Source organism: Trachypithecus francoisi, unplaced genomic scaffold (genome assembly GCF_009764315.1).
Source record: "Trachypithecus francoisi isolate TF-2019V2 unplaced genomic scaffold, Tfra_2.0 Lachesis_group16, whole genome shotgun sequence".
In the NCBI taxonomy this organism is placed as follows: domain Eukaryota; kingdom Metazoa; phylum Chordata; class Mammalia; order Primates; family Cercopithecidae; genus Trachypithecus; species Trachypithecus francoisi.
The window spans coordinates 3,254,775-3,281,122 of record NW_022681461.1 but is presented as its reverse complement, the minus strand read 5'-3'; the positions used below and the strand labels follow the sequence as shown (position 1 = coordinate 3,281,122).

General features: G+C 42.9%; 1 protein-coding gene and 1 long non-coding RNA gene across 4 annotated transcripts in view; one reads left to right on the top strand and one right to left on the bottom strand.

Moving 5' to 3' along the window:
- The window catches only part of ZNF169 (zinc finger protein 169), a 46,053-nt gene extending 25,262 nt beyond the window's left edge, over window positions 1–20,791 (bottom strand). For all 3 annotated transcript variants that reach the window (XM_033236695.1, XM_033236696.1, XM_033236697.1), the window contains exons 1-2: window positions 20,737–20,791; window positions 1,417–1,504 (exon numbers count right to left, since the gene is read on the bottom strand). In XM_033236695.1, coding sequence (XP_033092586.1) covers window positions 1,417–1,449 — 33 coding nt within the window. In that variant the 5' untranslated portion in view covers window positions 1,450–1,504; window positions 20,737–20,791. The remainder of the gene's footprint in view (window positions 1–1,416; window positions 1,505–20,736) is intronic.
- LOC117098308 lies at window positions 10,830–13,991 on the top strand. The gene is made up of 3 exons (XR_004443324.1): window positions 10,830–11,092; window positions 13,040–13,196; window positions 13,614–13,991. It is a non-coding gene; the product is annotated as an uncharacterized LOC117098308 (long non-coding RNA).
- Window positions 20,792–26,348: the final 5,557 nt, after the last annotated feature.

Genomic DNA, 26,348 nt, shown 5'->3' with positions numbered 1-26,348 from the left:
ATATTTTCTCTCAAAGGTGTTACAGATTTCTCTCAAAAGTGTAACAAATAAGGGACTCACAGCTCTCAGTGACATTCTGATAATATCAAAACTATTTTTAATGTATCCAGAAATATGCAAATATCCACCGTGAGCCCCGGAATATGATTACATACAGATCTCTCAAAACATTCTATACTTGACACACTTATAGCACAAAGCAAAACTGAATTAGCAAAAATGACAATAAATATTTTGTTAATTGATAAAATCAATACAAAAATGCCCTGCCTGACAGCCATGTCTGTTGTCAGTGTTAATTCCATTCAGTTACATCAAGTTCAAATGCTGCCTAGCCAGTGGGGAATAATCTATTTTCAGAGAAGGAGGCAATCTGGACCTTTAAGCATAATCTTCCAATTTTCAAGTATAGCAAACCCACTTTATAAAGTACGGGCCTGCAAAACTAAATCTATCCATGCACCACACAGAAATAGCAGGTTAGAGCCCTCACCTATACACAGAAGACTAATGGGGCCAAAGACCACTGGCTGTTGAAAGCTTCCCACAGGGTGAGGGATAGCCTGCCAGTCACCTCGTCTCTGAGAAGAGATAGGATTCCTGCCCCATTTTCCTCTGTTTTTTTTTTTTTTTTTTGAAATGGAGTCTCGCTCGGTCGCCCAGGTTCTCAGCTCACTGCAACCTCCGCCTTCCGAGCTCAAGTGATTCTCTTGCCTTAACCTCCTCAGTATCTGGGATTATAGGCATGCGCCACTGTCCTGTGCCATTTTCACAGCAGTCTCTTCCCTGAACTCTTCAGCTTGCAAAACCCTTCAGGGGCAAATCAGACAATTTGTCTTTTGAGAGCCTTCTTATACTTTTTTTTTTTTTTTGAGATGGAGTCTCACTCTATCACCCAGGCTGGAGTGCAGTGGCGCGATCTCGGCTCACTGCAACCTCAGCCTCCTGGGTTCACGTGATTCTCCTGCCTCAGCCTCCCTAGTAGCTGGGATTACAGGCGCCCATCACCATGCCCAGCTAGTTTTGTACTTTTAGTAGAGACGGGGTTTTACCATGTTGGCCAGGCTGCCCTCGAACTCCTGACCTCAGGTGATCTGCCCACTGCGGCCTCCCAAAGTATTGGGTTTACAGGTGTGAGCCACTATACTTTTGTAGGCCTTCGGAGTCACTGGGCACATACACATGGATGTCCTGTATTTTTGTTTTAACTGCCCAGGATGTGATGGTACAGTTAACTCCTTGGTAAATACCTGAGTCATAAATGCAGCAAATAAGACTGAGAGAAAGCTCCAGATAAGATGAGTCACACCTATAAGATCAAGATAGGCTTTGCCTAATACCAAGAAGGCAGCCTTCAGGACAAGAAACTATTATGAATCCTTCCTGCAATAGCTAGGAAGAAATTTCAGGACTTACCTCCTCCCTGGTGGTCAGGAGTCCTGGCGCCATATCCCTGCTCTCTGGAGTGCTCTTCCTAGAGAAGAGTCAAGTTGCAGAGGCAAATCTGGGGAAAGAGATAAGAAGTGAGAGAGGTACTTGGGAAGAACACCCTTCACACTCTGTCCAGCCTCCCAATTCAGTAGGGAGTAGGGCAACAGGGAAGCAACAAAGGCAGGTTGCAGAGGGCATTAGTGAAGCCCATTCTTAGCCAGTGTCTTACAAATAAAGCCCACAGAGCGGAGCCAGCAACAGGCTCACATCCAAACTCCAGCTGGGGAATGGAGCCCCCATCTTCCAGCAGCTGGGTGAGACTTTGTGTGGACTCCATTAAAAGAAAAAGGCCTCAGAGTGCCCTCAAATGAGCATTCATGTTGAAAAATAGGCCGGGCGCGGTGGCTCAAGCCTGTAATCCCAGCACTTTGGGAGGCCGAGACGGGCGGATCACGAGGTCAGGAGATCGAGACCATCCTGGCTAACACGGTGAAACCCCGTCTCTACTAAAAAATACAAAAAAATTAGGTGAAACCCCGTCTCCACTAAAAAATACAAAAAAATTAGCCGGGCGAGGTGGCGGGCGCCTGTAGTCCCAGCTACTCGGAGGCTGAGGCGGGAGAATGGCGGGAACCCGGGAGGCGGAGCTTGCCGTGAGCTGAGATCCGGCCACAGCACTCCAGCCTGGGCGGCAGAGCGAGACTCCGTCTCAAAAAAAAAAAAAGAAAAGAAAAGAAAAAGAAAAAGCCTCAACATACTGAAAACAAAAACATCCCATCCACATTTACCCTGAGGCCAAAGGACAGGTTCTAGGAAGTCCAAAGCAGAAGTTCCTGGTTTTGAGGGAGACGTGAAGCAGGGTGGAGGCCATAACCTGAGTATCCTATATGACCCGAGCTGCACCCTTCCCTCCACTCACGTATCAAAAATTAGGTACCAAAATTTGAAATGTGACTTGGAATTTAGGAACAGGCCGTCAGTAACTGACCTAGTTCTATAACAAGTCAATTTCATGAAGAGATTTTTAAGAAGGGAGAAGTAGGGGTAGATTTTTTCTTAATGAAAATATTTCCTAAGAAATAAATCATTCTTCAGATGACAAGTATAGGTCTTGACTGGATCCTGTCTTGCACAAATGAATGAGAAAAGCGGACTACAAGAGACGATTCAATATGTGATGAGAATTGTTGTTCATAGTGTTAGGTTTTGAGGACAAAGCTCTGATTTTTTTTTTATCTTGCCCAAATTCCTACCTAAGGGGTCTGGGGATTCGTGCCCTACAAACCATAAATTCTCGTCTGATGAGTTTTATTTAACCCTGTATATCATGACTTACTTTCCAATCTGACTGTGGCATAACAAGGAAGAAAATCAAAATGTCTTACCCCAAAATATATTTCCTTGCCATACCTTAAAATTGCCCTACAAAGTCTCTTGTGGGAAAAATCCACATTCTATAGAGCATCCCCTTTCTCCTTTGTTTTCCTTCCTTCCTTCCCAGATACAAGAGATAATCAACTGAGAGCCAGGCACCCTTTTAAGTCTGATAAATATTTTACAACCTGCTCTCTCTGAAGTCTGCTATCTCAGAGCTTCCTCTGCACAGTAAAACTTGGTCTCCACAATCCTTTATGTCAACCTGAACATTTCCTTTCTGTTGATCTCAGGTCTTCACATAAACTCAACCAATTGTCAACTGTCAACCAGAAAATGTTTAAATTTACCTATAGCCTGGAATCTGCCCCCCCTACTTTGAGTAGTCCTGCCTTTCTGAACCAAACCAATGTATTTCTTTTTTTTTGAGACGGAGTCTCGCTCTGTCACCCAGGCTGGAGTGCAGTGGCCGGATCTCAGCTCACTGCAAGCTCTGCCTCCCGGGTTCACGCCATTCTCCTGCCTCAGCCTCCCGAGTAGCTGGGACTACAGGCGCCCGCCACGTCGCCCGGCTAGTTTTTTGTATTTTTTAGTAGAGACGGGGTTTCACCGTGTTAGCCAGGATGGTCTCGATCTCCTGACCTCGTGATCCGCCCGTCTCAGCCTCCCAAAGTGCTGGGATTACAGGCTTGAGCCACCGCGCCCGGCCAAACCAATGTATTTCTTAAACAGATTTGATTGATGTTTCATGCCTCCCTAAAATATATAAAACCAAGCTGTACCCCGACCACCTTGGGTGTTCTCAGGATCGTCTGAGGGCTGTGTCACGGGACATGGCCACTCATATTTGGCTCAGAATAAATCTCTAAAAATATTTTACAGAGTTTGACTCTTTTTGTCAACAGTATGATCCTGATATTCTGGATATGGAGGGAACAGTCATTAAGAAATGATACAAACGTTCTGTGGTGTGAACTAACATGTTTGCAATTTTCAAAAAATGCAACACTTTCAACAAGTGAATAGCATTAAAAATACAGTAGAAAAAATACAATAGAAAGAGCTCTTACAGATCTTACAGAATAAAAAGAGAATTAAGGAGACACCAATCGGCTAGGCGCAATGGCTCACGCCTATAATCCCAGCACTTTGGGAGGCCAAGGATGGATCACGAGGTCAGAAGTTCAAGACAAGCCTGACCAAGATGGTGAAATCCCGTTTCTACTAAAAATACAAAAATTGGCTGGGAACAGTGGCTCACACCTGTAATTCCAGCACTTTGGAGGTCGAGGCGGGTAAATCACCAGGTCAGGAGTTCAAGACTAGCCTGGTCAACATAGTGAAACCCCATCTCTATTAAAAACACAAAAAATTTGCTGGGTATAGTGGTGGACGCCCATAACCCCAGCTACTCCGGAAGTTAAGGCAGAAGAATCACTTGAACCTGGGAGGTGGAGGTGCAGCGAGCCGAGATCGTGTCATAGCACTCCAGCCTGGGCGACAGATCAAGACTCCATCTCAAAGGAAAAAAAAAAGAGAGACCCCAATCAACTGTAATGTGTGAACCTTGTTTAGACAGTTTTGAGGCAATTGAGGAAACCTGCACATGATTAGATACTAGATAACATTTTAAAAATGTTATCATAGATAACACAAAAAAATTAAGTTCAATACAATTTATACTGTTTATAAGTTAGGTTAAAAATGGTCTAACCAATGTCCTCTGCAAATAATTGTGGCTATGCTTAAATAAAAAGGAAGTGCAAGCCAGATGTAGTAGCTCACGCCTGCTGTCCCAGCACTTTGAGAGGCTGAGGCGGGAGGATCACTTGAGGTCAGGCGTTCAAGGCCAGCCTGGCCAACATGGTGAAACCCCGTCTCTACCAAAAATACAAAAATTAGCTGGGCATGGTAGCGGGCAGCCAGCTACTTGGGAGGCTGAGGCAGAAGAATCACTTGAACCCGGGAGGTAGAGGTTGCAGTGAGGCGAGATTGCACCACTGCACTCCAGCCTAAGGGACAGAGTGAGACTGTCGCAAAAAAAAAAAAAAAAAAGAGAGAGAGAGTGCAGAGCCTACAGCTGACATCACATTGAGGAACTAGATGCTTTCCCGCTAAGATCAGGAACAAGGCAAGGATGCCCCCCTTCATGACTCCTATTTTACATTACTGATAAGACAATGAAAAGACAAGCCATGGACTGAGAGAAAACACAGGAAGAAAAATGACAGCATAGGAAAAAGAGACATAGACCAATGCATAATCATAGTTAAGAAAATCTGTTACACCTCACTCAGTTAATGGGAGAGTGAATTGACAGTAAGTCAGGAAATGGATGATCTGGAAAACACTACTGGACAGCACTGATCTGATGGACATTGACAGAACATCAAACCCAGCAAGTACCGAACACATATCCTTTAGGTGTACACAAAATATTCACCAAAGTAGATGCAATACTGAGGCATATAAAACAAATCTCCAATTTCAAAGGACTAAAATTTAAAGAGTACAGTCCCCAACTTACAATGGTTCGACTCACAATTTTTTGATGTCTTAATGGTGTGAAAGCAATACACATTCAGTAGAAACCATACTTCTTTTTCATTTACTTTTTGAGAGGTAGTGTCACTTTGTCACCAAGGCTGGATGCAGTGGCACAATCATAGCTCACCGCAGCCCCAACTTCCCGGGCCAAGCAATCCTCTTGCCTCAGCCTCCAGAGTAGCTGTGGCTACAGATGTGTGCCACCACGCCTGGCTTTTTTTTTTTTTTTCATAGAGATGGGGTCTCACTGTTTGTCCAGGCTAGTCTAGAACTTCTGGCCTCAAGCGATTCTCCTGCCTCAGCCTCCCAAAGCACTGGGATTACAAGGCATAAAGCACCATGTGCACTCAAAACCCTACTTCAGATCTGGAATTTTAATCTTTTCCAGGGCTTGCAATACCGGGCAGCAGCAGCAAGCTACAGCTCCGCGCCAGCCACACGATCGTGAAGGCAAATAACCCATGCTCTATAGCGGACCGTGTTGCCAGATGGTGTTGTCCTTTCTGAACCAAACCAATGTATTTCTTAAGTGTATTTGATTGATGTCTCATGCCTCCCTGAAATACACAAACCCAAGCTGTGCCCCAACCACCGTGGGCACATGACTGCCCAATTGTAGGCTCATGTAAGTATGCTGAGCAAATTTAAGGTAGACTAGATTCGCTCTGATGTGCAGCAGGTTAGTTAGGTGTATTAAATGCATTGTCAACTTAAACAGTATTTTCAATTTACAATGGGTCTATTGGGACATAATCCTATCGTAAGTCAAAGAACGTCTGTATATTATTTGCCCAAGATAGAACTAAAGCAGAAATCAATAACAATAAGATATTTTTTAAAACCTCGATCATTAGAAATTAAGCAGCCCTTATCTAAAGGAGATATGAATCAAAGAAGAAATTCCAAGGGATACGAGAAAATATTCTGAACTCAGTGATTCTAATAAACCTATTAATACTTAACACAACTTACCAAATTTGTGACTTGGAGCTGTTCCAGGCTGAATTATTCCTTGTCTCCCATATTCATATATTGACATCCTAACCCCCAGTACCTTAGAATGTCACTGTCTTTGGAGGTAAGGTCTTCAAAGAGATAACTAAGTAAAAATGAGGTCATTAGAAAGGGCCCTAATCCAATATAACTGGTGTCATTATAAGAAAAAATTCTGGCCGGTCACGGTGGCTCACGCCTGTAATCCCAGCACTTTGGGAGGCCGAGGTGGGTGGATCATGAGGTCAGGAGATAAAGACCATCCTGGCCAACATGGTGAAACCCAGTCTCCACTAAAAAATACAAAAAAAATTAGCCGGGCGTGGTGGCGGCGCCTGTAGTCCCAGCTACTTCAGAGGCTGAGGTAGGAGAATGGGGAGAACCCGGGAGGCGGAGCTTGCAGTGAGCCGAGATCGCGCCACCGCACTCCAGCCTGGGTGACAGAGCCAGACTCCATCTCAAAAAAAAAAAAAAAAAAGAAGAGAAAATTTGGACATAAAAAGTTCCAGAGGGAAGACCATGTGAAGACACAGGGAGGAGATGACCAGCTACAAGCCAAAGAGAAAGGCCTCAGAAGAAACCAACCCTGCCAAAACCTTGATCTTGGACTTCTATCTTCCAGAATTGTGAAGAAAAAATTTCTGTTGTTTACAGCCACCCATTCTGTGGTACTTTGTAATGGCAGCCCTAGCAAATGAATACAGCCGGTAATAAGGCAGTTCTGAGAAGGAAAGTTATAGGTTTAAATGAATGTGCTTTAAAAAAAGAAGTCTTAATTAAAAATAACTCAGCTCCCATCTTAAGAAGCTAAAAAAAGAAAAGCAAAAAGAACCCAAAATAAGAAGAAAGGAAATAATAAAGAGGAAACTATAATGAAATAGAAATGAAATTATAGAGAATTAAAAAGTCAAAGAGTGTTTGCAAAAAATATTAAAATTGCTAACCCTAGATCTGAAACTATAAAACTCCTAAAAAAAAAAAAAACAGGAAAAAGCTTCATGACATTGGTTGGTCTTAACAATGATTTCTGGAATATGACACTAAAGGAACAAGAGACAAATATAAAATAGACAGACGGGGCTACATCAAACTTAACAACTTCTTTGCAGCAAAGAAGGCGGCCAACAGAGTGATAAGGCAACTTACAGAATGAGAGAAAGTATTTGCAAACCATATATCAAATAAGGAGCTAAAATGTAGAATATATAAAGAACTTCTACAACTCAGTAACAAACAACTCGATGAAAAATGGGTAAAGGACTTGAATAGACAATTCTCTAAAGAAGATACACCAATAGCCAAGAAGCATATGAAAAGATGTTCAGCATCACAAATTACCAGGGAAATGCAAATGAAAACCAAAACGAGGTTATCACCTAATCCCAATTTGCATGGCCACTACAAAACACACACACACACACACACACACACACACACACACACAAAAACAGAAAATAAGTGTTGACAAGGATGTAAAAAATTAGAACCTTAGTGAACTTAGTGGGACTGTAAAATGGTGTAGCCACTATGGAAAACAGTATGAAGGTTCCTCAAAAAATTAAAAATAGAACTATCATATTATCCTGTAATGCAACTTCTAGATACATATCCAAAGGAATTGGAAGCAGATGTATCCATTCAATGTATGAACGGATAAAGAAAATGTAGTCTAGCCATACAAATGGAATATTATTCAGACTTTAAAAGGAAGGAAATTCTGGCGCATGCTACAACATAGATGAACCTTGAGGATATTATACTAAATAAAACAAGCCAGTCACAAAAAGAAAAATATTGCATGATCCCACTAATATGAATACTAAAGTAATTAAACTGATAGAAACAGAAAGTAGAACAGTAGTTGCTAATAGATGGGGAAGCGGAAGAGGAGTTGCTATTTAATAGGTAAAAGATTTCAGTTCTAGAGTTCTGTTGTACATAGTTAACAATATTATACAGTATACTCAAAAAAGCATTCAGAGGATAAATATATGTTAGTGGTTTATTTGCCACAATAATTTTAAAAAAGAATAAGAAGATCAAAGCTCCTACAACCCCCTCCAAAAAAATTACTAAACCCCTAGGAAAAGTGATTACATTAAAATTTAAAAAGACAAATTTCCAAGCTCAGGAAGGAAAGAGGAAACATTGTTACAGATCCTACATACATTAAAAGGACAATAAGAGATTCTTATTAAAAATAAAAACGACAGTCCCCAAATTGGTGAAATGAACAAATTCCTTTAATCACAAGGTTTACCAAAACTAAAATGGTAATTTTGAATAGCCCTACATCTGTAAAGATATTAAAATCATGATTTTAAACTTTAACCAGAAGTTCAGGCTCACAGATAAATTCTGTCAAATACTTAAGTAGGAGAGAAGGCAGTACTTCCCAATTCACTTTATGAGGCCAACATAATCCAGACATCGAACCTGACAAAGTCATACATTTCCTGCAAAAGTCCTTTAAAAATAATAGAAAGTCGCCAGGAAAGAAAAAAAAAAAAAAATAGGCCGGGCGCGGTGGCTCAAGCCTGTAATCCCAGCACTTTGGGAGGCCGAGACGGGCGGATCATGAGGTCAGGAGATCGAGACCATCCTGGCTAACACGGTGAAACCCCGTCTCTACTAAAAAGTACAAAAAACTAGCCGGGCGAGGTGGCGGGCGCCTGTAGTCCCAGCTACTCAGGAGGCTGAGGCAGGAGAATGGAGTGAACCCGGGAGGCGGAGCTTGCAGTGAGCTGAGATCCGGCCACTGCACTCCAGCCTGGGCGACAGAGCAAGACTCCGTCTCAAAAAAAAAAATAGAAAGTCAAATCCAGCAATAGGTTATAAGGATGACACAGGAACACATGAGGCCCATCCAAGAAATGCAACATTAGTTTAACTTTTTTTTTTTTTTTTGAGACAGTCTTGCTCTGTCGACAGGCTGGAGTGCAGTGGCGCAATCTCAGCTCACTGCAACCTCCGCCTCCTGGGTTCAAGCGATTCTCCCGCCTCAGCCTCCCAAGTAGCTGGGACTACAGGCATGCACCACCACACCCAGCTGATTTTTGTATTTTTAGTAGATACGGGGTTTCACCACATTGGCGAGGGTGGTCTCGATCTCTTGACCTAGTGATCTGCGCGCCTCGGCCTCCCAAAGTGCTGAGATTACAGGTGTGAGCCACTGAGCATGGCCAGTTTAACATTTGAAAAGCAATTTAATTACTTGCATTAACAAAATGAAAGGTGCCCTGGCCCACTCCTGTAGTCCCAGCACTTTGGGGGACACAGGCAGGTGGATTGCTTGAACTCAGGAGTTCGAGACCAGCCTGGCAACATGGAGAAACCCCATCTCTACAAAAAACACAACAATTAGCTGTGCGTGGTGGCACGTGCCTGTGGTCCCAGCCATGCAGGGGGCTTAGGTGGGAGGATTGCTTGAGCCCAGGAGTTTAAGCCTTCGGTGAGCCATAATCATGCTACTGCACTCTGGCCTGGGCAAGAGTGAGATCCTGTCTCAAAATTAATAAAATAAAATAAAATAAAGGAGAAAAATCACCTTAGTAGTTGCAAATATATATGAAAAAATTCAATGGTTATTCATGAAAAAAACTCCTAACAAATTAGCAATAGAAGGAAACTTCCTCAATTTAATAAATAAGCATCTACAAAAACATAGCACTAACACCATACTTAATAGCAAAATATTGAATGATTTCCCTGAAATCAGGAACAGGCAAAGGATATCTCATCTCACCATTTAATTCAACACTTAGGAAATATAAAGAATACAAAAAGTGAAGAAAGAGTAGAAAAGAAGTAAAAAAAGAAAACCAGATAAATGTAATAATTTAACATCAATCAGGGTAGGTAAAAGACAGACAATACCAGTGTTGGCAAGAGTGAGGCAACAGAATTCTCATATGACCCTGGTAGGACTGTGACAGGCCAAGTATCACTAACAACTGTTTCAGTACTGACTGTGTGCTTAAATATTAAAGGCCAGTGCCCTTATACAAAGGCTGGAATATAACAAAAGCCCATCAAGAGTTTTGCCTACGCCTTTCCTGGGCCTTAAAGCATGACAAAATAATGAAGGAATCCTTAACAGGATCCACTTAGGATTAAACAAATTTTATTGTGGGTCTGAAGAAACTCCCCAGGCCTCCACAAACAAGTTTATTGGGGGCCTGAAGGAACTCCTCAAACCTCCTGATTTAGCAGGAGACAAGATAAGGGTCATCACCCCAGCCCTGGCCCCATTTAGATTAAGTAAATTTACTGAGGCTCCAGAGGAAGGTCTTCAGGACTCAGACCTTAGTTATAGAGTAAAAGAAGTTCATCACTTACGTCTTTAGATAAATGCACACTTCTATGTAGACATATAGCTTAGGTATATAAGCTCTGGAAAACTTTGTAGTTTTGAGTTGGTCTGGCGATAACTTCCAGGCCTTCTCCCTGTAACCAGTTACAGACATAAAAAGTCTCTTCCTCCCCAGTTCATCTGCATCTCGTTAACGGGCCATGAGAAATAGCAGCCCGACAGGGAACAAAGCTGGCGAGCTGGCAAGGAGATAAGGACAGTGCTGCGTTCAGCGGCTGGCAGCTTGCAAGGAGACAGTCTTCAGGAGGATTCCAGCAGCTACTGGGTGAAGTTTCCCCCGAGGACCCTCCTGAGGGCTGTTCATGCATGCGCAAATCTGCATGTCCCTTTCACTACCAGGAAAACATGGAGATCAGGAGTGCGTGGGCTCCAAGGGTGAGGTGACCGGACGGTATGTCGGGAGTCTACTGTTCTCCTGTCTGGGCTTGCTAAGCCATTTGTCCGGTACCACCAAGGGAAGCGAAAGGGCTCGCTCATATACTCCCTTTGCATTTTGGGTGAGATCAGGTTTTGAGTTGGTTTTGAGTCTGTTTTGCCTGAGCGCACTTCCCCTTCTGTTGTCCAAAATTTGTCTCCACTTGTTTGTGTATCTGTTTTATTCCTTTTGATGCCATGTAAACTTGATAATGGGAGGTATTGGGTTCCTTCCTGCTGACCGGCCTCTGGGAAGAAAAACAATTTTTTTTTTAGGAGCTCAATGGCTGAGAGTCGGTTTAAATAAAAGCTAACATCCAGGATATGTATATGTATTTGTGCATGTTTGCATTTAAAGGCCTTCATGTTTTTGTTTATTTCTCTCCTAGGACCTTGTCTTTTTGAGCAAAAGTTTTTTCTTCTCAGTTGACTGAATTCTGTAACAGCTATTACAACAAAAGCTACTCTGGGGTTTTTAAGAAAATGTGTAATTTAACACTTAGAAATGTCTTTGTTTGGAATTTTTTTTTCTTTTTTTTTTTTTTGATATGGAGTCTCGCTTTGTCCCCCAGGCTGGAGTGCAGTGTCATGATCTTGGCTCACTGTAACCCCTGCCTCCTGGTTCAAGCAATTCTCCTGCCTCAGTCAACTGAGTAGCTGGAATTATAGGCCCCACTACCATGCTCAGCTAATTTTTGTATTTTTAGTAGAGACGGGGTTTTACCATATTGGTCAGGGTGGTATCGAACTCCTGACCTCGTGATCCACCTGCCTCAGCCTCCCAAAGTGCTGGGATTACAGGCGTGAGCCACTGTGCCCAGCCAACATTAATAGTACATGAATGTAAAGATGAAATTGGGCTGATTTGGTATAAAAATTATACAGAAAGCATTGTTAAATATGAAATCATGTTTGGCTTTCTTTGGGCTATATTTGTATAAATATGTTACTGGTATGTGTTCCAAAGTTATGGGAAACTGCTATAATTCTGATATATCTTAGTGTACATTATCAGTAATAATTATAATTGTTATGTTAAATTATTTTGTGCCACAGAGTTAACAGATTTCCTTGTCAATTGTGTCTTTAACTATGGCTACCCTAAAACATTTTGTCATCCATAAACAATTGTTGTCTTATTTTGGTCCTCTTTAGAAGGCAGTTTTATAAGCTGGGCATGGTGGCTCACGCCTGTAATCCCAGCACTTTGGGAGGCCAAGGTGGGCGGATCACCTGAGGTCGGGAGTTTGAGACTAACCTGACCAACATAGAGAAACCCCATCTCTACTAAAAATACAAAAAAATTTAGCTGGGTGTGGTGGCACATGCCTGTAATCCCAGCTACTCAGGAGGCTGAGGCAGGAGAATCGCTTGAACCCGGGAGGAGGAGGTTGTGGTGAGCCGAGATCGCACCATTGTACTCCAGCCTGGGCAACAAGAGTATAATTCCATCTCAAAAAAAGAAAAAAAGAAGGCAGTTTTATAATCAGCTGTAAAGCTCTAATAGGTGCTCTTGAATGCAGGTTTCCGATAACTTTAGAGCTTGTGACATCAGAATAGAGGAAAAATGTTCAGGACTCGTGACAAGCTAAAATGTTCATTAATATCAAGCAGGACAGCAATTAACTGCATGAACTGAACTAATAGGAGCTTGGAGTGATCTTTTTGATGTTTTGCTTAAAATATTGCTAGTCCTTTGTTTTGCTTTTCAGTGTCAAGGAAACTTTTCTTTTGAGCTATTAACAGCTTGTAACAATTAAGTATATGCCTACGAACAAAATTTGGAGCATATTTGTTCCTCTCTACCTGGTTCCTCTAAAATTTGGAACCTATCTGTGAGTATTCTTAATTTGTGGCAATACAGTTATTTGCATAAGTGCAATAAGAATCTGTTTTATTTTGTAACAGGACACAATTGGAAAAACTGGTTATTTTGCCAAGGCTTTAACTGGAATGATGTGCTCTCCTTTAACGAATCAAACTTCACTTATAAAGCCAATAAAGTCCTTGGAAACTGGCCTCATATTTTGTGTACAGAGTCCCTGTATGGGGCTTCTGATCTGTGGTAAGTAATCACTTTCTGACAGGCCAGGAACCCCAGGTTACCCCAGAGCCTCAAGAGGAGAGGTATTCACCTAACTGATAGGTATCTGATGATACAAATCCATGGCTGGGCTTGGCGTTAAAAACTCTTATCTCACATTCCTTCTATGAAACAAAGTCCTATCAAAGCCAATTTAAAACGCCCACGTGAAATATAATTATTCTTCCTGCACTGTACACAAATAATTAGACCAAGGACAATGAAGAAAACCCGTCCTACCATGATTTATCTTTTAATAAAAATGGGAAACTGGAGACAGAAAAATTATGTTTCAAAAACTAGAGTACACCTGTTGTTAAATTCTAGTTACACCTGATGTTTTTTCAGCTTTTATTATATTCTACACTTTGGATTAAATTCTAATTTTTCTGTCTACAGGTCTCCAAAATACTATTTTCAAATTTTTCCTCCTTCTTTTCCTTTTTCCCCATTTTTCCTAATTTGAAACCACTGAAACTAAGCTGTGCTTTCTTGAAGCCCCGTGAACTGAAGACGAGACAACTTAAACTCCAGAAGAAAACAGCAGCAGCCTATGTATGTGTGTTGCTGTTGCATACTATTATGTTTCAGCAGGCACTGCCTCTAAGCCCCCAAAATAGAGAGTGCTACTGGGAACAAACTGAACTCTTCCACTCCAGCGCTGCGTTCGGTGCTCCGCAACAATGACCACAACTCGGCAGGAAGTAGCCAGAAAGATTATGATGCCCTATCTCCCTACAGTTCTCGTGATAAATAAATATACAAGCATGACAGAAATCATGTGCAGATTGACAGTGGGAATTGTGGCAGGTCAGGTCTCACTAAGAACTGTTTCAGTACTGACTGTGTGGTTAAGTTAAATATTAAAAGCCAGTGCCCTTATACAAAGGCTGGGATGTAACAAAAGCCCATCAAGAGTTTTGCCTAGGCCTTTCCCAGGCCTTAAAGCATGACAAAATAACAATTTTTTTTTTTTTTTTTTTTTTTTTTTTGAGACAGAGTCTCTCTCTGCCACCCAGGCTGGAGTGCAATGCTGTGATCTTGTCTCACTGCAACCGCTGCCCCCGGGTTCAGGCAATTCTACTGCCTCAGCCTCCTGAGTAGCTGGGATTACAAGCAAGCACCACCATGTCCGGCTAATTTTTGTAAATAACTAAGGAATTCTTAACAGAACCCATTTAGGATTAAACAAGTTTTATTGTGGGTCTGAAGAAACTCCCTAGGCCTCCACAAACAAGTTTATTGAGGATCTGAGGGAACTCCCCAAACCTCCATGGTTTAGCAGGAGATAAAATAAGAGTAATCACCCCAGCAGCTGGACCCATTTAGATTAAGTAAATTTACTGAGGCTCCAGAGGAAGGTCTTCAGGACTCAGACCTTATAGATTAAAGGAAGTTAATCACTTATGTCTTTAGATGAAGGCACACTTACACGTAGAGATAGAGCTTGGTATATAAGCTCTGGAAATTTTTGTAATTTATTTTATTTTATTTTATTTTTTTGAGACAGAGTCTCACTCTGTTCCCCAGGATGGAGTGCAAAGGGGCGATCTTGGCTCACTGCAACCTCTACCTCCCAGGCTCAAGTGATTCTCCTGCCTCAGCCTCCCAAGTAGGTGGGATTACAGATGCCTGCCACAAAGCCTGGTTAATTTTTGTATTTTTGGTAGAGACAGGGTTTCATCATGTTGGCCAGGCTGGTCTCAAACTCCTGACCTCGAGTGATCCGCCTGCCTCAGCCTCCCAAAGTGCTGGGATTACAGACATGAGCCACTGCGCCTGGCAAAACTTTGTAATTTTGAGTTTTGCGACGATTCCCAGGCCTTCTCCCTGTAACCAGTTATAGAAGTAAAAACTCTCTTCCTCCCCAGTTCATCTGCATCACGTTATTGGGCCAGGAGAAATAGCAGCCTGACCCTCAGTTTGGTCCAGGAACACAACTGTAAAATGCTACAACTATTTTTGAAGACTGTATGGCAGGTTTTTTAATGTTAAACATACATATGATCTAGCAATTCCCAAAGTACCCAAGAGATATTTTTAAAAAAATAGGGCACAGAAAGAGTTACACATCAGCCTAGTAAATGAACCCTGGAAAAGAAAAGAATTGTACAAGAATGGTCACAGTGGATTAATTACTATACCTAACAATCAAAAACAACAGAAAAAGGAGAATGGATAAATAAAAAGGTAGCAGACTCATACAACAGAATACAATAGAAAGGAACAGGAATAAACTACTGATCAAGGAACAAGGCAGAAACAGAATACATACTATATGATTTCATTTGCGTGGAATTCTAGGAAAGGCAAAACTTTGGTGACAAGGAGCAAATCAGTTATACAACAATATACATTACTTAAAACTCATCAAATTGTACACTTAAGAGTTGTGATTTTGTAATAAAGCTGATTTTTAAAAAGACTTCAAAGACATTTTCGAGTAAAAGAAAACCAGTAAAATTTATTGCCAGCAGAACTGCCCTGTAAGAGTTTCTGCAAACCCAAGAGAAATGATGCCAAATGGAAACTTGGATTTTCTGTGGTGACTGAAGATCACCAGAAATGATAAATAATGTTCACACCCCAAAAAAACTATCTTTTTCTCCTAATGTCTTTAAAATACATGACTGAGGCCAGGCACAGTGGCTCACGCCTGTAATCTCAGCACTGTGGGAGGCCAAGGTGGGTGGATCACTTGAGGCCAGGAGTTCAAGACCAACTTGGTCAACGTGGTAAAACCCCATCTCTACTAAAAACACAAAAATTAGCTGGGCATGTTAGTGTATGCCTGTAATCCCAGTGACTTGGGAAGCTGAGACAGGGGAATCGCTTGAACCCGGGAGGCGGAAATTGCAGTGAGCCAAAATTGTGCCACTGTACTCCAGCCTGGACGACAGAGCAAGCTTCCACCTCAAAAAGATAAAATAAAAGACTGTTTATAGCAAATATATTAAAATTGCATTGTGATTGACAGCATATGAAGATTCAATACATAGAATGAAGGAGTAGGTAGGTACAAGTACCAGAATTACAAGATCCCTCATTTTACATGAAGTTGTACAAGATCACATAGACTGTGAAGAGTTACAAATGTATACTGTCATCTCTAAAGCAGCAACTAAAAATATAAAGTAAAAATGCAAAGCAGTATAGCTAAGTGGCAATTAAATTATATTGAATTAAGTTAAATTAGAATGTTAAAAAAAAAAAAGTTCAATTGGCCCAAGGAAGGCAGGAATAGGAACAGAGGAAGAAAAAAAAAAACAGTAAAAGAGACCTAGATCTAATTGTATCGATAATTACATGAAATAAACATTCCAATTAAAAGGCACAGACTGGGCACGGTGGCTCATGTCTGTAATCCCAGCACTTTGGGAGGCTGAGACAGGAGGATTGCTTGAGCCCACGAGTTGGAGAACAGCCTGGGCGACATAGCAAAACCTCATCTCTAAAAATAAATAAGACACAGATTGCCAGAATGGATTAAAAAAAAAAAAAAGCAAGACCCAACGATATGTTGTCTACAATATAAAGACTTTAAATATGAGACATAGGTCAGTTGAAAGAAAATGAATGAGAAAAGATAGAACATGCAAAGAGTAAACATAGCAAGACTGGAATGGGTATATAACTATCAGATAAACTATATTTCAAGACAAAGTATTACCAGAGATACAAAGGGATGTTTCATGATAATAAAACAGTCAATTCATCAAGAAGATATAACAAAGATAAATGTGTATGCACCTTATAGTAACAATGCTTCAAAATATGTGAAGCAAAAATTGACAGAATTCAGTGGAGAAACTGGCAAATTCCATAGTCCTAGTTGGAATTAACACCCTGCCACAACAGTTGATAAAATAACTAGAAAAAAAAATCCATAATGAAATAACAAGATTTGAACATAATAACTGACTTGACCAAACTGATGTTAGTACACCACTGCACAACAGAACGCACATGCTTTTAAAGGGCCTATGGGACATTCCCCAACTCACACTACATGCTGGGTTGGGAAATAACTCCCAATACATTTGCAAAGACTGACATTCTACATCATTTGTTCTTTGACCTGAATGGAATTAAATAAGAAGTCAGTAAGTATATCTAGAACCCTCCCCCCGCAATATTTAGAAATTAAACAGATGATGCACAGAAAGGAACTGCATTCATCAAGTGCAGACAATTGGTTTGATGACTTTCACTGTAAAAGGGAACAGAGAGATAGGGTAATGAGGGCAGTTAGAAATCATGACCCTTCTCGGCCAAGCGAGGTGGCTCACGCCTGTAATCCCAGCACTTTGGGAGGCCGAGGCAGGCGTATCACAAGGTCAGGAGACTGAGACCATCCTGGCCAACATGGTAAAACCGGTCTCTACTAAAAATACAAAGAAAAAAAGCTGGGCATGGTGGTGCAGAAGAATCGCTTGAACTCGGGAGGCAGAGGGTGTAGTGAGCCGAGATCGAACCACTGCACTCCAGCCTGGGCGACAGAGCAAAGCTCTGTGTCAAAAAAAAAGAAAAAAAAGAAAAAAAGAAATCATGACCCTTCTCTTGTCAGAACCCGGCAGTAGATCCCGCTGACCGCAGATAAGATCCACACACAATCTTGGCACCCTAGGCTTTCCCTAGTAATAGCCTAACCCCCTTTTTCCATCTGAGTTTCTATCCTCCATGAACTTCCTTTTCCAGGCAAAAAGGACAACTCCTCATACCCTCAGAGTGAATCAGTTGCACAGTCCAGGTGGGTGCCAAGCACTGTGTCAGTGACCCATGAGGAGCCAGACAAGGTGCCTGTCCCCTCAAAGAACTATCTCAAAACCACTGGGACAGTCGGACAGTTGAGATGTACCATGCAAGCCGTGGAGTCCTCATGTAATAAAGTGCTCTGCAACTAAAAAGGACACTGGAAGTAATTCTGCCAGAGAAAACTCAGGAAAGCTTTGCAGTGGACAAACATCTGTAGTGAGGCATCTTTTGAGATAAACAGGGAAACAACATAGCCTGTATAGGTGATATTAAATAAGTTCGGTTAATTTTGTTGAGTATGATCGTTAATGCTGAAGTTGTTTTTCTTTAAATTCCTTATTTATGAAAGATGTATACTGAAGTATTAGGATGGTGCAAAAGTAATGGTGGTTTTTGCCATTTACAGGTGAAATGATATGACATCTGAATTTTGTTTTAAAGCACTACATCACAGAAGTGTCATACACAAGTTTTACTTCATTCTACATTCACAGCAGCTCCACGAGGTTAAGTACCTTGCTCAAAGTGACAGCGACAAAGGGAGAGACCTGGATTTGAACTCACACTATGAAGGGTCACTCAAGACAGCAAATCCTGGTATAGACCCCTAGTGAAAGAGACAATTTCCAAAGAGATCCACACTTGGGGTTGCAGATTTGGGGGAAAGAAGACAGGTCAGTCATTTATAAGTGGTGAAGCTGGGTAATGAATCCATGGAACTTCATAACTACTTCTGGATATCTTTGCAATGTTTTCATACTGAAAAGTTAGAAATAAGAATGTAGGTCTTGGCCGGGCGCAGTGGCTCACGCCTGTAATCCCAGCACTTTGGGAGGCGGAGGCGGATGGATTACGAGGTCAGGAGCTCAAGACCAGCCTGACCAACATGGTGAAACCCCATCTCGGGCTGGGCGCGGGCTGGGCGCTGTGGCTCACGTCTGTAATCCCGGTACTTTCAGATCACGAAGTCAGGAGATCGAGACCATCCTAGTCAACATGGTGAAACTCGCCCCCCCTTGTCTACTAAAAATACAAAAATTAGCCAGGTGTGGCAGCACGTGCCTGTAGTCCCAGCTACTCGGGAGGCTGAGGCAGGAGAATCCCTTGAACCCGGGAGGTGGAGTCTGCAGTGAGCCAAGATCACGCCGCGCCACTGCATTCCAGCCTGGCGACAGAGCGACACTCCGTCTCAAAAAAAAAAAAAAAAGAAAGAAAGAAAATAAAAGAAAAGGAAAGAAAGAAACCCCATCTCTACTAAAAATACAAAAAAAATTAGCCGGGCGTGGTGGTGGGCACCTGTAGTCCCATCTACTCTGAGGCAGAGAATTGCTTGAACCCAGGAGATGGTGGTTGCAGTGAGCTATCATCACACGACTGCACTCCAGCCTGGGCGACTGAGCGAGACTTCACCTCATAAATAAAAAAAAAATGTACGTCTGGATGCCTTCCACCCAACTTCTTCCTCCACCTCCAGGAATTCAAGGAGTCATTCAACAGCCCCCTGGGGCTTGAGAAAAATGTTCCTTGGCCCTATGGGCACCATTCTACTTGTTGCAACCCATGCTCCCGGAAGAGTCCCAAAGTCCGAGGGGGCCACACAGCTGCAGACGCTGACAATCTGGACACAAGTACGCATCCATGTAACACACAACCCAGGGATGTCTAACTCCAGCCGAGCCCTTCTCAACTAACCAAGGCGCAGCAGGGCCCCAGACCCTAAGGCTACTGACCCTGAGTCGCACGGCCCTAGGGGTCCCCCCACTATCAAGACCAAGTCTGGATGTCTATCCACAAACAGTCCTCCCCCACAAACCCCAGTCCTTGCGGCCAAGCTGCACCATCACCACCACGGTGCACCAGCCAGCCACAGGAGTCCTAATAAACAACCGGACTGAGGTTGGCCGCGCCACTGCACTCCAGCCTGGACGACAAGAGCGAAACTCTGTCTCAAAAAACAAAACAAAGACCAAAAAATTAGCCGGGCGTGGTGGCGGGCGCCTGTAATCCCAGCTGCTCTGGAGGCTGGGGCAGGAGGATTGTTTGAACCCGGCGGGTGGGAGAGTGGGGGGCGCAGAGACTACAGTGAACCGACAATGCGCTATTGCACTCCAGCCTGGGCGACAGAGAGAGACTATGTCTCAAAAATAAATAAATAAATAAATAAATAAAATTTAATAAATAAACAACCCGACTGATGCATAAATAAAATTTAATAAATAAACAACCCGACTGATGCCCAAGCCGCGTGCCTCCCACTAATGAGAAGTTTGCTCCAACCAAGGATATCATGTCCCCTAAAGCCACATTTGCTGGCCCAGAGACCTCCGAGGCGCGATGATGGGAGGGAATGGCGCTATGCTGGTGGGACGGAATGGCGCTATGCTGGTGGCAGGATGCTGTCTGGGTACCCCAGGCAGAGCCCACTCAACGGCCCCTGAAGTACCGGGGACGCACCTGCGGAGTAGCTCGGGAAGTGGGTCCCAGGCCTGCACTGGCCCCTCCAGGTCAAGATACTGGGCCCAAAGTCCCGCCAAAAGCACGCAACAACGCCAACGCCCCCTCCCCACCAGAGGACCTCCGCCAAGACCTCTCTCCGGGGTGGACGGCGCACGCCCAGACCCCACAGCCGAAACTCAAACACCATGGAACATGTGGCCACAGCATGGACTGCCCATGCCAGCTTTCCCGATCTTCCTTCCCGTGGAAGAGCCGCGGAAGCGGAGACCACCTCTGGCCTAGCTCACCAGAACTGTGAAAGGACACTCACCACGCACCGGGAGACGATGGCGGGACGCGGAAGTACGCGAGCTGGACCGCCCCTGGGCACGGAACTACACTACCCAGACTGCCCCGGGGCGCGCAACTACCCTACCGTGGATGCCCTGGAGCGAGGAACTACAACATCCAGAATGCCGCGAGGGGCGGGACCGCAGCATCCAGGAGAAATTGTGAAAAATCAGAAAGTAAATCTAACTTTCGGGTCCATGAGAAGGGAGGTCAGGTGAGCACTAAGTCTTTCTATTTAACTTTTTATACGGTCCTTCTAATTTAATTTTTTTTTAAAAAAGATGTTACTTGTCCTCCATCCTGCAAATTCACATCTGTGATTTTGCATCCCTGTACTTTATTTACTTACTTCTTTTTTGAGAAGGGGTCTTCTCTGTCGGCCAGTCTGCAGTACAGTGGTGTGTGATCATAGCTTACTGCAGCCTCAAACTCCTGGCCAAGCAATTCTCCCACCTCAACTTTCTGAGTAGCTGGGAATACAGGTGCATAGTACCACACCCGGCTAATTTTTTGTTTTGTTTTTTTAGAATCTGGGTCTCGCCGCCGGGCGCAGTGGCTCACGCCTGTAATCCCAGCACTTTGGGAGGCTGAGGCGGGCGGATCACCAGAGGTCAGGAGTTCGAGACCAGCCTTGCCAATGTGGTAAAACCCCGTCTCTACTAAAAATACAAAAATTAGCCGGGCGTCGTGATGGGCGCCCGTAGTCCCAGCTACTCAGGAGGCTGCGGCAGGAGAATTGCTTGAACCCAGGAGGTGGAGGTTGCAGTGAGCCGAGATCGCGCCACTACTCCACCCTGGGCAACAGAGTGAGATTCCTTCTCAAGAAAAAAAAGAAGAAGAAGAATCTGGGTCTCGCTATGTTGACCAGGCTGGTCTGGAACTCCTGGCCTCAAGCAATTTTCCCACTTCAGGCTCCCAAAGTCCTGGGATTACAGGCGTGAGCCACCACGTCTGGCTACACCCCTATTTTTTTGTCAGTTTAACTTTTTGTACCTTTAATTTTTGTGGGTTCATAGTAGGTGGATGTATTTATGGGTTACCTGAGATGTAATATTATGTATTACAAACATGCAATACATAATAATCACATCACAGTAAATAGGGTATCCATCACCTCAAGCATTTATCCTTTGTGTTTGGAACAATCCAATTATACTCATCTTTTTAAATGTAAAATTAAATTTTTTACTATAGCCTGTTGTGCTAGCAAATACCAGGTGTTATTTATTTTTCTATTTTTTGTACCCATTAATCATCCACCACCACCCCCTACTACCCTTCCTAGCCTCTGGTAACCATCCTTCTACTTTCTTTTTTCCTTTTTTTTTTTTTTTTTTTTTTTTTTTTTGAGGAGGAGTCTCGCTCTGTCGCCCGGACTGGAGTGCAGTGGCCAGATCTCAGCTCACTGCAAGCTCCGCCTCCCGGGTTTACGCCATTCTCCTGCCTCAGCCTCCCAAGTAGCTGGGACTACAGGCGCCCGCCACCTCGCCCGGCTAGTTTTTGTATTTTTTTTTTTTTTTTTAGTAGAGACGGGGTTTCACCGTGTTCGCCAGGATGGTCTCGATCTCCTGACCTCGTGATCCGCCCGTCTCGGCCTCCCAAAGTGCTGGGATTACAGGCTTGAGCCACCGCGCCCGGCCTCTTTTTTTCTTTTCTTTTCTTTTTTTTTTGAGACAGGGTCTTGTTCTGTCACACAGGCTGGAGTGCGGTGCAGTCTCGGCTCACTGTAGCCTCGACCTCCCCAGGCTCAAGTGATCCACCCACCTCAGCCTCCTAAGTAACTGACACTACAGATGTGGTGTAAGAGAATAATATGCTCAGAAACGTACCAAAGTCTTTGCAAAATGAGACATACTCTTTTTCTAAGAATTTGATAAAAGTGGTATTTTTAAGTTACTTCCTATTTGCTTCTTCTCAAAATGAAATAACAGGAACCAGATTTAGCCTTTCACCTTAATCAACATTTAAAAGGACAGAATATATGAAACATTTGAAGACATTTGACATCAGACAATGAAGAGCAGTGATCTCCAAGACGTGGGTAATGATGCAGGCGAGCCCTTAAACTTCCCGCAGATGGAGAGAATTTCCAAGTCATAGCACGGAGAAGGGAAACTCAAGTGGAGCACGGAGTTCAACTTGAGGAGATGGAACTGGGAATCTGAGGAGGCCTAGGCAGCTAGAGTTCACAGAGCAGAGTCCAGAAAGGGAGAGAGAACGCCAGAGATGTGCAGAGTCCTCTTCCTCAGGTATTAGTTGAGTGCTGACCAGCATGTACACGTGAGGAAACTCCTCAAAATTAGGGGTAAAAAACACTAGAAAGGGTTAGAGAGCAATACTGTGAGCTCAAAAAGAACATCAACACTGTCACGCCTGTTCCCAGCAGACAGAGTGGAAACGTGAATTCACACGGCAGCAAGTCATGTGCTCAGAACGGTTTTGCCTCTAGTGGGGCAAAAATCAACCTAAATGCTTCTCTGGTCTCACCCAATAGAGCTTAAATCCAAGACTAGAAAGGATCAGATTGTTCCCAAGTAACTTAACTGCATCCCAGATAAAAAGCTCAAGAATATTTAAAAGAATACAAAACTATCCAGCATCCAATAAGGCAAAACTGGGGATTTTTTTTTTTTTTCTATTCTTAGCCCTGCTTCCATCCCGAGACCCTGGATTTTAGAATTCCAATTTAAAAAATGCTAGCATGCAAATAACACATTCCCCAAAATGAAGAGAAAAATCAACCAATAGAAATGACACAGAAAATATAATGAAAAGGTAAGGGCACAAGGTGGGTACAGTGGCATGTGTCTGTAGTTGCAGCTACTTAGGAGGCTGCTTAAAACGATTGGGATGATTGCTTAAACCTAGGGGTTCCAGACCAGCCTGGGCAACCTAGCAAGACCCTGTCTAAAAAAGAAAAAAATAGGAGGCGGAGCTTGCAGTGAGCCGAGATCGTGCCACTGCACTCCAGCCTGGGCGACAGAGCCAGACTACGTCTCAAAAAAAAAAAGAAAAGAAAAGAAAAACCAAGATAAGAGCATTAAAACATTTATTATAACTACAACTTCAAGAAACTACAGGAAACACTTCTAGAAGAGTTTTTCTTTTCTTTTTTTTTTTTTTGTTGTTGTTGAGACGGAGTCTCGCTCTGTCGCCCAGGCTGGAGTGCAGTGGCGGGATCTCGGCTCACTGCACGCTCCGCCTCCCGGGTTCCCGCCATTCTCCTGCCTCAGCCTCCCCAGTAGCTGGGACTACAGGCGCCCGCCATCTCGCCCGGCTAGTTTTTTGTATTTTTTTAGTAGAGACGGGGTTTCACCGTGTAGACCAGGATGGTCTCGATCTCCTGACCTCATGATCCGCCCGTCTCGGCCTCCCAAAGTGCTGGGATTACAGGCTTAGAAGAGTTTTTCTATACATCATGCCATACTGGATGGCATGATGATTAATTTTACATGTCAACTTGGCTACACTATAATGACCAATTACTTGGTCAAATAGTTGTCTAGATACTACCATGAAGACATCTTACAGGTGTGATTAACATTTTCAGTCCGTTGACTTTAAGGGAAATTGCATTCCATAATGTGGGAGGGTTTCATCTAATCAGTTGAAGGCCTTAACGGCAAAATCTAAGGTTTCCAGAGAAGGAATTCTGCCTTAAGACTTTAACAGAAATCCTCCCTGATGTTTTAGGCTGCTGTCCTGCCCTAGGAATTTTAGACTCAAGATTGCAATATCAACTCTTACCTGAATTTTCAGCCTGCCTGCCCTACAGATTTCAGACTTGCCAGGCCCTGCAATTGTATGAGCCAATCCCTTAAATAAATCAGTACCTCTCTCCCTCTTGATAAACAGACGAACACATAGAATATATATGTATATACACACACACACACATATGTCCTATTAGTTTTTTCCTATCCTATTACTTTTTTCTTTATATATCCTGTGTATACATGTATCCATATATATATCCTATTAGTTCTATTTCTCTGGAGGACCTTGACTGACACAGTTGGTATTGCAGCAGACTGGATATTTCAGGGGAAAAACAAGTTAGCCTGAAGACATGGAAGGGGAAACTATTCAAGGTAAAACAGGGATAAAATTACTCAAATGAAAATTATTATTATGAAAAATATTTGATGAAAATTATAAGCCAACAGATTAAAGCATCTCAGTGAAGCCCACACAAAGGAAACATGAAAATAACGACACCAAGGTACAACTGCTTAAAAGCAGCTATAAAGAAACTTGTTTTAAAAAGCCAGAAAGAGGAGACATATTATGTACAGATGAACAAAGATCACGGCAGATTTCATTCAATAAAAAATGTGGCCGGGCGCAGTGGCTCACACCTGTAATCCCAGCACTTTGGGAGGCCAAGGCGGGCGGATCATGAGGTCAGGAGTACGAGACCAGCCTGACCAACATGGTGAAACACTGTCTCTACTAAAAATACAAAAATTAGCTGGGAGTGGTGGTGTGCGCCTGTAATCCCAGCTACTCAGGAGGCTGAGGCAGGAGAATCATTTGAACCCAGGAGGTGGAGGTTGCAGTGAGCCGAGATTGTGCCACTGTACTCCAGCCTGGGCAACAGAGTGAGACTCCATCTCAAAAATTAAAAATAAAAAAAAAAAAAAAAGCAAGGTAAAAGGAGCAACATCTTTAAAGCACTGAAAAAAAAAAAAAAAGCCAATGTATCAACTTAGAATTTTTTACCCAGTGAAAAAACAGGATGTCCTTCAATCAAAAGGAAAAGGATATTAGATGGAAATAGGGATCCACACAGAGAAATGAAAAACAGTAGAAAGAATATGTAAAAGCTGTGGTTCTATTTAAATAGCTTTAATACATAATAAACTGTTTAAAGTAATAAGAAGGTATTGTGATGTTTATGATATATATAGAAGTAAAATGCATAGCTATGATAACACAAAGGCCAGGGTTGAAATGGAAGCACACTGTTGTAAGGTTCTACTTTGTGTAAATAGTATAATACCACTGAAGGTAAATTGTGGTAAATTAAAGATGTGTAATATAAACTCAAAGATATAACTGAAATAACACAACCAACATATACCCAATGAACCAACAAAAGACAAATAAAATCATTAAAAATAGTCAATTCAAAAGAGGGCAGGGAAAATAAGAATAATGAACAGATGATGGCTGGGCACAGTGGCTCACGCCTGGAATCCCAGCACTTTGGAAGACCGAGGTGGGGAAATCACCTGAGATCAGGAGTTCGAGACCAGCCTGGCCAACATGGTGAAACCCAGTCTCCACTAAAAATACAAAAATTATCCAGGCATGGTGGCACACGCCTGTAATCCCAGCTACTTGGGAGACTGAGGCAGGAGAATCGCTTGAACCCAGGAGGCAGAGTTTACAGTGAGCCGAGATCACACCACTGCACTCTCGTCTGGGCGACAGAGCAAGACTCCGTCTCAAAAACAAGCAAACAAAACAAATAAACAAAGGGAAGTTGCATGTTTCCAGTTCACTCACAGTGGTCAATCTTTGGATCCATATTTCAGCCAACCAACCAAACTGTGAGAGCCCTTTCTAAGTCCTGAGCTGAAACATTAA